The sequence below is a fragment of the Pimephales promelas genome, chromosome 11 (assembly GCF_988280905.1).
Source record: "Pimephales promelas chromosome 11, fPimPro1.hap1.1, whole genome shotgun sequence".
In the NCBI taxonomy this organism is placed as follows: Eukaryota; Metazoa; Chordata; class Actinopteri; order Cypriniformes; family Leuciscidae; genus Pimephales; species Pimephales promelas.
The window spans coordinates 12,059,860-12,072,317 of NC_142779.1; the positions used below are offsets into that span (position 1 = coordinate 12,059,860).

The 12,458-nt window shown below is 38.8% G+C and overlaps 1 protein-coding gene across 8 annotated transcripts in view; it reads left to right on the forward strand.

The window, feature by feature from the left end:
• Positions 1 to 12,458, forward strand: part of usp54a (ubiquitin specific peptidase 54a) — a 51,071-nt gene that overhangs the window by 33,089 nt on the left and 5,524 nt on the right. For 6 of the 8 annotated variants that reach the window (XM_039672997.2, XM_039672998.2, XM_039673003.2 and 3 more), the window contains exons 9-17: positions 553 to 702; positions 3,358 to 3,526; positions 4,955 to 5,140; positions 6,392 to 6,580; positions 6,857 to 7,394; positions 7,472 to 7,614; positions 9,210 to 9,371; positions 9,553 to 9,672; positions 12,098 to 12,239. In XM_039672997.2, coding sequence (XP_039528931.2) covers positions 553 to 702; positions 3,358 to 3,526; positions 4,955 to 5,140; positions 6,392 to 6,580; positions 6,857 to 7,394; positions 7,472 to 7,614; positions 9,210 to 9,371; positions 9,553 to 9,672; positions 12,098 to 12,239 — 1,799 coding nt within the window. The remainder of the gene's footprint in view (positions 1 to 552; positions 703 to 3,357; positions 3,527 to 4,954; positions 5,141 to 6,391; positions 6,581 to 6,856; positions 7,395 to 7,471; positions 7,615 to 9,209; positions 9,372 to 9,552; positions 9,673 to 12,097; positions 12,240 to 12,458) is intronic. The other 2 variants (XM_039673000.2, XM_039673002.2) reach the window with 2 other exon arrangements.

Genomic DNA, 12,458 nt, shown 5'->3' on the forward strand with positions numbered 1-12,458 from the left:
AGTCAAAAAAATCCCACAAACTACACTCTATGCTGCTGACATAAGTCAGTTGGTAGATGAACAAACCCACAGCTAAAAGAGAACCCTTTGAATATAGATGGTGATAAATGCAGTCAGTGCTGCGACTCTGAGGTTACTGAGATGCACATGGGAATTACAGGCAGAACTTGCCAAACTTGTTGCATCAATGACCATGACTCAAACATAAAAGCCACTGTCTGCCACTGAGTTCACACTTTCTTAGGACACGGGGCGGGCACAGAGTGTCCTTAGTGGGTTAACATTTCGCTAAGTGTCAGGTTCATGTTTCAATGTGAAATGTAAACCTTTTTTAAACAGGCCCAAACAAATGATTGTTGTAAACCGAAAAGCATCTAGAGGTCAAGAGTGGTGATCTGATAATCTCCTTTGAAAGATGGTCATGGTCACTTAAAATATGTAATATTTGCAAGTTTTGCGTGCATCTACTTTTATGTGTGTGTATGTGAAAATGAACGCCTGTATAATAATGATAATAATAAGTGCCCTCTTCTCCTTTTATTTCACCTGTAGCTGTTCTACCGAGTGACGGAGGACAAGGCCAAACAGGCGGAGCTCTACCTTGTGGGCGTGGTCTGTTACTACGGCAAACACTACTCCACTTTCTTCTTCCAAACCAAAATCCGCAAGTGGATTTACTTCGATGATGCTCATGTGAAAGAGGTAATCATCTGGGTGAATGTGAAAGACGCTGCTCTTAGCTTGTTAATTTGTCAGATGTTCATATTGCTTTATTAGACATGCCCTTGTCTAATGTTCCTTGCTTGCTCTGTCCACGGGGAGTTTGTGTAGAATCATTAACTGGGATAGTCCAATGTGTTGGCTTGTTATTTAGCATTTCCCCACAGGCTCCCAGCATGTGGTGAGTGGGTGGGTGAATGTATGCGTGTTTGCTCCGTTAGTGCTTGCGTGCTGTTTTACATAATTCGGCAGCTTGTTGACTCACCAGTCAGGAGTGTGTATGCAGGTTTATGCCAGTAGCTCGCTTCATGTCAATAGTCATTAGTGCACATTATGGTCATAACATAGACAGGAATGATACAGCGTTCTTGTGAACGTCAATGAGTGATTATTATTTACCAGTATTACATTTCTTGATCATGGTGACAATATACTCTACTGTTCAAAAGTTTGTGGCCAGTAAGATTTAATATATATATATATATATATATATATATATTACTTTTATTCAGCAAGGATATATTGTCCAAAAGCGAAAGTGTTAACATTGTTAAAATAATTATAATAATAATGTTAATTTTTTATAGCGCCTTTCAAGGACTCAAGGTTGCTTTACAAAATAATACAAACAGTTGACAGACAAAGAGACAAGCATTCTGCTTTTTATAACAATCAAACAAGCAAAAAATGTCACAATTTATCGTTGGTTTCAAACGATAAATGATGTTCTTTTGAACTTATTTCTATTCATCAAAGAATCCACAACAATATTAAACAGCACAACCGTTTTTAACATGGATAATAATAAAAATGTTTCTTGAGCACCAAATCAACATATGAAGAGTTCAGATGCAAAAGCCTCTAAATGCCATTTGAAATTTTCTTCTGAAATGACCATTTTTTATCAAGCTTGTATATTTAAGTTCAGTAATTTCACTTAAATAACAATTAATAGGTAATCTTCATTGCCATTTAAGTGAAATTACTGAACTTAAATATACAAGCTTGATAAAAATGATCATTCTAGAAGAAAATTTTAAATGGCACTTAGAGGCTTTTGCATCTGAACTCTTCATATAAAAAATGATTTCTGAAGGATCAAGTGACACTAAAGATTAGAGTAATGATGCTAAAAATGTAGCTTTGTCATCACAGTGACATTTTAAAATATATACAAATAGAAACCAGTTATTTGTATTTCACAGTATTACTGTTTATACTGTATGTTTGATTTTTTTTTTAAAAAAAAGCAGCTTAAGTGAGCATACGAGATTTCAAAATCTTATGGACTCCAGACTTTTAAACGGTAGTAAATGGTGGAGCCTCCATTTATCAGTCTAAAATGCTTTTGAAACTGATAAATGGTCAATTTTATTTAAATATTACATATTAATACTATTAAATACAAAAAATCTATATTAATTTGGTTAAATGAATGAAAAATAAAACAGTATTTCATTAATTGATGCATATTTTGACATTTTTTATTAACGTGTTAAACTTTATCTGTAAAAACACACAAAAAAGTATATAGAGTTGAGATGACAGCAAAGATTTTAAAAATATGTAAGAAGATGTAAAAATAAAGGAACTGAGCATGCACAATTAACTATCCAAAATTTCAATATCAACTGATACCAATCTCTAATATTGGTTGATGACTGATGTGGTACCAATATTCTGCCCTACAAAGGCTAAGTGCAGTAACTCCGCAAACAAAAAAACGGAGAAAAAGGCCTTTAAAGTTTTTATACCAGCCAGTCAAACATGTTATGGGTAGATTATGTGGTAATACATCTCCGAAACGGGACATAATTTAACCCAGATATTTTTTCACAATACAGAACACATGTCATAAACTAAAGCCCATTACAAGTCTTAACTCATTTTTGACCAAATGTGTAGTTACTGCACTTTGCCTTTGTAGGGCAGTATTGTGCATCCCTACTTTTTATAATGATATATTCTCTGCTTAATTCCTGTAACTGTTGAAACTGCTTGAAAAAAAATAAAATAATTTGCTTTACATCACTAACGCGGTGTGTCATTCTCTTAGTTCTGAAACCTGCAGGGTTTAGATTCACAATAGCAGTGCATGACTGTGGATCCTGGACAGTTGCATACAAATCAGCTTTTTTCGTGGAGTCTGGCAGGCTTATGCTGACCTACACGTGAGCTGCGCAGAGCTCTCACAAAAGCCCTCTGAAAACAAGGATATCCCACTATTGTTTACAACCCCAGCTGGACAGTGGCAGGGCGTGGCCTACAGAGAGAAACCGCCATGATAGTCCACCTCAAACAAACACACACACTAAAGCTAACTAGTTCACGCTTGCGTTCTTGCTTGTCTGTTTCTGCGGCCGCTAGGACATCCTGTCTGGTTATGGAGGAAGCGTAGATAAAGTCGTCCATTTGGGAAGTTGAAGTCAGGGTAAGATTCGTCTGAAAAGTGTTGGACTTGGGTTTCATTCTCAGCTTTGTTACTCAGGGTATCCAGAACATTTCAACCTCGCCTCTGCTTTTGTTTAGTTTTCCACAATGTGTTGGGATTGCTATTTTGAAAATCTGTCAAATGTATTATTTGAACTGCTATATAACTATACTTTCTTATTCTCGCTCTCATTTTCTTTCTCACAGATTGGGCCCAAGTGGAAGGATGTGGTGTCCCGCTGTATAAAGGGGCATTACCAGCCACTGCTGCTGCTCTATGCTGACCCCAGGGGGACGCCAGTGTCAGCTCAGGATTTGGCCTCACGCCTAGACCTACATCACTACAATAAAGCATATTATGACAGTGAGGATTCAGGTATTTACACACCTTCATAAGGCTAGTTTATTCATAGAACTCACTTTTTTTTCCTTCATCAGGGAAGTTCTACACACTACATCAAATATTTAATTCATAACAAAATGTGTAATTTCATGTCTGATTATAGTAATTATATATGTGCTGGGCTTTTTAGACAAATATTTAGTGGAGTTTGATTAGGCTATTACTGTAAAAAAAAAAAAAGACCCTTTTAATTTGACAGGAAAAAATCAGCAGCTGTGGTTATCAGAAATTCACTTGGTATGTGGTACATTTCATGAAAACGTTTCATGTTTTCATATCACATGTTAATGCTGCTGTAGAGTTACACTCACTGGACATAGCACTTATTCGCAATCACAAAAGTTAATTATTGCTCTTACTTTAAAGCTTTGCTGGATAAACATTTCATTGGCATTCTGTTCTGACATGATGCATTTTTTCTGAGCGCGTACGTCCGAAGTGTCAAACAACGCCAAACTGGACTCTGCTCCATGTTTCCATGAATACAAACGTTGGGTCACCCAACCCCTAGACTAAAAAAAAGCTGGATGACCCTCCCCTCAACAAAGAATAAAAAGACATGACCTCCCCTATTTTCCTCCAGTGGACCATTCCATAAATACCGAACGGTCCCTTATGAGGGACACTTCTGGCAATGTATTTTTTTTAACTGTTTTTCACTATTGCTATTTCTCTACCAATCTTGATTGTCTTTTTTCATGAATAAACAAACACTGTGATGTTGTCTTTATTGATACTGTGAAGCAGCTTTGATACAATCTGTATTGTGAAAAGCGCTATATAAATATATTTGACTTGACTATTGGTGAAAAGCTAATGTAATAGATTTAACTTTCAAGCCCCATACATTACACACCAACAGTATTTACAGTAAAATTGAATAAATGCAGTGTTAAACCATTTACAGTTTTTCACCATATGTTGTACCTTTTTTCCCCACTCACCTACATTAAATGAATATTTCCATCAAAAGCCTTAAATCTGAGTTTAAGAGATATTTAACAGGTTAAAAATCTAGACCTGTGTGTGATCAAAGTCCCGAAGTGGGAATTAGGTTTTGAGTGGAATTGGATCCTGAGAAAGGAGCCGCAATCAGATGACTTTGAAAGTCATGTAGTATATGGGCGACATTTGTGGTGGTCTTCTTGTATTGCTGCTAAAGCACTTAAATTTCCCACGTGGGATCAATAAAGTACCTACCTACCTTTGACCTTTGTAAACAACTATTCAGAATACTGTAGCAACCTCTTAGCAATGCCCTTTCACCTCCCTTCCCTGGCTACCACCCACAATATCTTAAAGTTTTATGCGGGCAGTCACTCTTTTTTTTTTTTTGCTAAAAATATAAACATCTCCAATTGGTAGCTTTAGTGATAAGAATGAAATCTTCTGTTTTGTCAGGGCGTGAGCCATCAATTTCCAGCGATACACGGACAGACTCCTCCACAGACAGCTACAGCTATAAGCATTCACTCTCCCACTCCCATCATGAGTCTATGGCTTCCCACTTCTCCTCTGACTCCCAAGGAACCGTCATCTGTAACCCTGACAATGACTCTGCCTCCCACAGCAGCCTGGAAACCACAGGTATGTCAGTATACTTTCATACTGAAATACAGTTTAGACATCATATTAGATATATTGACACTAATTGTGTTGAACCATACAGTTGTCAATTTGGCTTAGGGCTGCACAAATAATGTGCAACCTGGCTTAGTGTGGTTATCAAATTGTAAAGACTGTGATTTGATGAAGGATAAGATACTCATTGCATGTTTAAAGGAGTAGTTCACTTTGGAAAAAACTTTTGCTGATAATTTACTCACCCCCATGTCATCCAAGATGTCCATGTCTTTCTTTCCTCAGTCCAAAAGAAATTAAGGTTTTTGATGAAAACATTCCAGGATTTTTCTCCATATAATGGACTTGCATGGGAACCAGACGGTCCAAGGTCGAATCAGTTTCAGATGCAGCTTCAAATGTCTTTAAACGATATCAGACGATGAATAAGGGTCTTATCATGCGAAACGATCGGTTATTTCAAAACTTATTCCAAAAATGTAACTTTTCTAAGGACAAATGCTAGCCTTGCTCTGTTCTGTGAGGCGCGTTTGCAACGTCACGTAATATGTAATTACGTTCAAAAGGTCACGGGTGACGTAGCCGGAAGTACAGAATCAAAATCGTCCGACATCGTTGTTTTACCTTTTAATTCCTTTTTTGTAAACGGCGTTTGAGTTAGTTTGCACTTTCAACCTATGCATTCAACTTGTAAACACTCTGACTCTGTACTTCTGGCTACGTCGCCCGTGACCTTTTGAACGTAATTACGTATTACGTGACGTTACAAACGCGCCTCACAGAATGGAGCAATGCTAGCATTTGTCCTTAGAAAAGTTAAATTTTTGTAATAAGCTTTGAAATAACCGATCGTTTCGCATGATAAGACCCTTATTCATCGTCTGGTGTCGTTTAAAGACATTTGAAGCTGCATCTGAAACTGTTATTAACTGTCGTTTGGACCTCCGACCGTCTGGTTCCCATGAAAGTCCATTATATGGAGAAAAATCCTGGAATGTTTTCATCAAAAACCTTAATTTCTTTTCGACTGAGGAAAGAAAGACATGGACATCTTGGATGACATTGGGGGTGAGTAACTTGTCAGCAAAAGTTTTTTCAAAAGTGAACTACTCCTTTAAGACTGAATTGTGGGTTGTTGTTTTTAAAAAAAAAAAAAAAAAAAACATTATCAGAAGAATCACATTTCCCCCCTCCCCTCCAAATCATCTCCTAGTCCCTGCTCCAACAATGACTTTTGTTGTGTTTCATTTTGTGAAGGTCCTTTAACCGACGGCGATCCAGTGCAACGCCACACTCTCAGAAAAGACGCTGTCTTGGACAGAAAGGGAGGAGTTTTGGACAGGAAAAGAAGTGCCAGCAGGCCACGAAAACTTGAGGTCCGGGGTGATTCAAGAAGTCGTTGTTCTAAGACTGATGAGGTGTTGTCTGCTGGCTACCACAGTGAAGGTATGCATTTCATATAATGCTGTCACCAAACCACAATACAAAAAAAAAAAACAGATCATTGTGTTACTTTAATGGAACCCAGGTTAACAATCCATAACTGGCAGATCTGACAGATCATTAGAAGATAGTGTAGGATGTTGGACAATGTGAGCTGCATTAGTCATCACTGTTGCTTTTACTGGCTGTGTACATCAATATTAGGTTATGTAAAAATAACATTTCCTCTTCCTCTTTTTGATTTTTTTTTTTTTAATGTCCTCTCCTTCTCTCTAACAGGTGAGACTTTAAAAGAGCAGCAGGTACCCCGTTCCCTACCTAAACCCAGCTCCAGCCGACTTAGAGACTTTAAGGAGACCATGAGCAACATTATCCATAACCGGCCTCTTTCTGCATCGTCCTCGGGCTCAGTTTGCCCACCTGACTCCACCACTAAGGCTCGAGACTGGGAAGCCGACAGCACCAGCAGTGAGTCCAAGTCCAGCTCCTCTGGAGGGCGATACCGTCCGCCCTGGAAGCCTCGTCGTGAGGCCCTCAACATTGATAGCATCTTTAGCAGGGAGCGGCGCAAACAGGCCGGGTACAGTCCACTAGGAGCTCTGTTGCCTGAAGACACAGGGCCTCAGGGGGACTTGGCGACATCCATGGAGCAGACCACCTTTCGAGATCTGCCAGGACTCCTGAGACGAGGATCAGAGCAGCCCCCACGGCTTATCCAGAGGATGGAGAGCGGATATGAGAGCAGTGAGAGGAACAGTAACAGCCCCGTCAGTCTAGACATGCCTGTTAATGAGGGCACCAGTAATGGCATGCACAGGTATGATGCAAAAATCTTTATCAGAATTCATTAGGATCTTAGTTAGCACATTATTAACTTCTCTCTCTGTTTTCCAGCTTACGAGAGGGAGGAAATAAAAACCCTCCACCTGAAGTCAGCCCACCATGGAAAACTGTACCTGTCGCAAAATCCAAGAGCAGCAGTGCCCTACTGCAGGATGTCAAAGCGTCAGTCAAGGGCAGCAGTCACATGAGTTTAGGTGTGTACAGCATGATCATGTGTGTTTATAGTCGTCACACAGCCATCATGTGGGTGAATTCAGCTGTTCTTTACCTTAGGGATGAATCATTATCTCTAGATGTTTAAACTAGTTGTTAAACACATGCGTTTGCTTTTTCGTAAAAATTAACTTATTATATTAAGCAAAGCAGTATTGAACAGAATGTAGTGGAATCAGTGACCAAATACATCCTCAAATACATCCTGTTCCTTTCTGTGGAAATGTTATCTCTGTATATCTGTTATGTAAACTGAGGAACATGAGTCTGCCCTGGAGAAATATCAGCTGCTATATCTGTTTGTGCTTCTCCATGTGACCAGAATAGATGTTTGATCACCTTTTTTTTTTTGCATATTAAAACTATGTGCCTCTTAGGCTGATTTCACACTGCAAATCTTAATGCTTAGATGCAATATTTTGACACTCATCCCAATTTTTTAAATTATTTTTTTCTGCCTGTTTACATTTGTCTAGGACTGTGTTAATATTAATAGTAGGGATTAGCATATGTACCAGAGGATTGAAGTGACTCCAGTGATCAATCACACAATAATTGGCGTGAAGTTTTTCAAATGATTGGCTTTTACCTTTGGTCTGATTGGGTAAAATTAAGACCGCAACTAACTGTCTCAATTGTGTAACATTGAAGAAAGATTTAGAATTAAGAGAAACAGATACGAGTGGTTAGCTATAATCATTGTTATCTTAGTATTATTTATAAACTAAAAAAAAATTAAAACGTTAATTCATGAAATTAGTAAATAGTAGTACAAGTTTATGTGCTGTATGTTAAGTATAGTTTTTATGTGCTTTTGTCATTTTTATTATTTTATTTTCTCTTTCGCTTTCATTTTTATTTCAGTTTTAGTCATTTTAGTACTTAATCGTTTTTGATCTGATGTTTATGTTTTATATGGTTTCAGCTTTATTTCAGTAACAGAAAACCATTTTCAGTTGTTATCGTTTTCTGACTGCACAATAACAACACCGCGTGCAAGTCAGATGGCATTGGAAAGCTGGATGCTCAAAAAAAATTTGGGGTTTTTTATTTTTGCCATTTACATACATGCAACAAGGCCAAGTCTGTGTTCTGGATGTCAATGAAAAACAGAATTGGTTGACAGCACCTGTTGTGCTATCATTTTGACCCAGGTGAGAGAATTTCATTCTAGCTGTTTATCCAATAAGCAGCACGAGGAAAGCTTTGAGTGAAAGCTTCTCAGCCAATCAGTGGCTTCTACCCAACATGTGGTCTCTGCTCATAGACTGCATCATCACCAGCAAGTGATCCAATGAAATGAATGACGTTGGCACGCAAGCTTTTCAAGCAAACTCAATGAGACAGACACAGACGGTAGCTATTAGCTAATATGAAACGCAGAGCAGCTTGTTTGTGCTGCAGAAAAGCGCTGAAACAGAGGCTTTTTTTGCCTTATTTTTATTGGCCCATCCAGTTTTCTGGAGGCCCACCTACAATCAAAATCCCTGCGCCGCTAGTGGTTGACAGTGTAAATGTAGCAATGGATCATCACAGAATGTTTTCTTAATGTTCTAATGATTGTGTTCGTGTGTAGCAGGAGAGGGCCGCAGTGAACTGGATGAGCTACAGGAGGAAGTGGCTCGCCGGGCCAAGGAGCAAGAATTACAGAGGCGAAAGGAAAAGGAGAAAGAGGCGGCCCTGGGCTTCAATCCCAGACCCAGCAAGTTCATGGATTTGGACGAGCTCCAAAACCAAGGTACGGCGTCAGCATGCCGCGAAAGGGTGAAGGGAGTGGCTCTGTCTCCGGATGCATTTCTTGGGTTTCTGCTGTGGTTTAACATTTGGAGCTTGGGACTGCTTGTGTATGTGTGTGTGAAATGCGGGTGTGCTGGTTTCCGTGCTGAAAAGCGCTATGCTATGATGTTTGTCACCTGCAGGGAAAGGGGAAGGCATTGAAAGGTGTGTGTTGGAGGCAGAGTCTCTGTTAGACCAATCTCTAAGGTTGGAACAGGCAGGAGAGGTGGCCACCGCTCTGTCTGTGGTTAACGAAGCAATGTGTAAGTAATCCTGCCCTTAGCCTGCTGCTGCTATCACTACTGCCTCAAACTTGTGTGTCTCTGCATCTCTGTGTTTGAGTGGATTTGTCTCGGTTTCAGAGTATGTGAGCGGAGTGGAGCGGCAACAATTTTCCCTCCGCGCTCCAATCATTTACGATTCGCCATTTACCACTCCGCACACTGATATCAGAAACACTGAGCCTCCTTCGCTCCCAGAGGAAATTGCAAATAAAGTATTTATAAGAATGCTTTGAAATCTCGCAAAAGTTCTGCTCATAATACATAGGCATATTAAATGGGGGAAAAAATATATACTTGTAGAATAGTTTCAATGTGGTTTGTTGGATAGTCTGCATACTTTTCCCATGAATTGCTAAGCTTATTACATGGTTAACAGCATTAAAAGTGAAATATCATTGCTGCTTTTTGCAGTGCTCATTTTGTTTTGGAAAGAAGAAAATAACTACCGTACGTTTTCACAAGTTATTTTATCTACTGGTCGCTACATTTCTTACAGATTTCTTCTCATTCGAAATCAAATACAGACAGCACTGTAAAATTACATTTGTTTGAATGCAATGCATTAGTGAGGGAGCGATTGCATGTGTGTATAGTGTTAGGCCTACCTGTTTAAAATGGGCTTTCACCCGATGCAGCCCGATCTCATTAAAGTGTATAGCGTATCTATAGCACGGATTTTATTTCTCCTACCATTTATATGCCAAAAATAGTTTTTTTCGTGCAAATGATACGCCCTTTATGGCGTGTAATGCGCACACACTCCATATCTCTAATCCTTCCCAAGGGGATTACTGTGTATCATTTGCTAAAAACAATTTTTGCCGTATAAATGGCTCGAGAAATAAAATTTGTGCTGAAGATTACTCACTTGAGATCATATTCAGTAGGCTTGATAACTATAACCTCCCGCAGCCACTCATCAAAAAACAAAATCTGATTTCAATGATCCAGCTGTATCATGATAGATAAATGTGTTAAACGTGTGAATCGGTACTAAAACTGCAGGTCTATAATGGGCCGTTGGCATGAATTGTACTCGTGATGGAGCGGTATTGGAGCGCTCTAAAATCCTCTCCGCACTCCACTCCGTTCACATACTCGGGTTTCAATGTAGAGACTGCGTATTGTAATGATGTACATTATAAGCTATGCTGTGTTTTGATTATAGTCAATGATGGTAACTATGTTGAGATCCGCGTCAGCCAATAACTATGTCCTGCTGGCTGATAAACAGAAGCCAGTGGGTTGAAATAATTTAAAAACCCTAATAAATTTGACCATATTAATATACTTATTATATTTCTATATTAGGTATTTTATTGAAAAAACCCTTATCGGTTGACTACTAGTCACTACACGATACACATCCTGAAGCATATATCTGATCTTAATTAAATGAGCAGAATCTGGGGGCTGGATTCAATGAAAATAGTGTGCCTGCTTAATATGATTATTACGGTAATCTGCATGCAGACAAAACATTTGGCGTTCAAAGTGTTTAGTTGATCAGTTAGTCTTCCAAGAAAAAATAAATAAATATATATATATATATATATATACATACATGCATACATGCATACATACACACACACACACACATATATATATATACACACATTTTTTTTTTATTATTTTTTTTTTAAGAATTGCACTTAGGTCCTTTCCTGCAAACTTCTTAGAATTTTACTTGAGAAACTTCCTAACTTCTTTAATATTTTCATGAATCCAGTCCCAGAACTATCAGTTTTTATAAATGTTAATAAAAATGCTGTCTGTCTTTCTGTCTGTGATCAATGTGAAAGGCTTTACTTACCAATATCATTTTTGTCTGTCTGTCTTGTGTATGTCATACCCTGAGGTTTGTCACTTATGGGTTGTACATATGTGCGTGCGCACACACACACACACACACACTGCACACACTTTCTCTTTCACACCTTTTACGGCCTGGCCCCTGTGTGTTACCTACACCTCACTCCCCTACCTGCTTCCTGCTTCAGTTTCCAGTGCCTCTGTAGGGTTGGGTAGACTGCAGCTCATGGTGAAAGTATTGTTGTTCTGTAAATATTTATAATTAATTATACTGAGATACGGTATTAGGCTCGGGTAATTTGATTTTCTTTTAGTTCAATGGCTTAACTACAATTCATTTTGATTTAAGTCAACTTCATTATAATTTAATCATTTTGTGCTTGAGAGAATTTAACATTTTGTGTAAGGATTTTATTAGGTTCCCCCATCAACCCTACTTGTGTGACCCAGTCGGTCAAACATCAAGATCCTTTTCATTTCAGTTCCCTTTAATGTGTTTGCATGTGCCCCATGACTCGGCTCTTTATTTTCTGCATCTGTTTCATTTTTCTTTTGCCTATTTTTGTTTTGTTTTGTTTTGTTTGCGTTGTAGCTAAACTCAGGCATACCTTGCATGAGAGCAGCGCTAACGCTCAGGGCAGGATGCAAAAGTGCATGAGGAGAGCACGAGGTCTGCAGCAGCGCATGCAGCAGAAGCAACAGGAGGAAGAAAAGGAACAGAAACAGCCCCTCAGGTACCTGCTGCTGGCTGCAGTTGTGTGTGTGTGTGTGTCTGAGCTCCAGGAGCCCCGCACACAAGAAGAAACAACATGCATTTTGCCTTAAAAACTAAAAAAAGATCATTATTGTTGCTTAAAGGATTGAAAGTCAGGTTAGTGTAAGAAACCATATTGCAACGCCCTGCCCAGGTAATGTTACTCTTTTAGACAGACTGAAATAAGTCTGTAGACTGC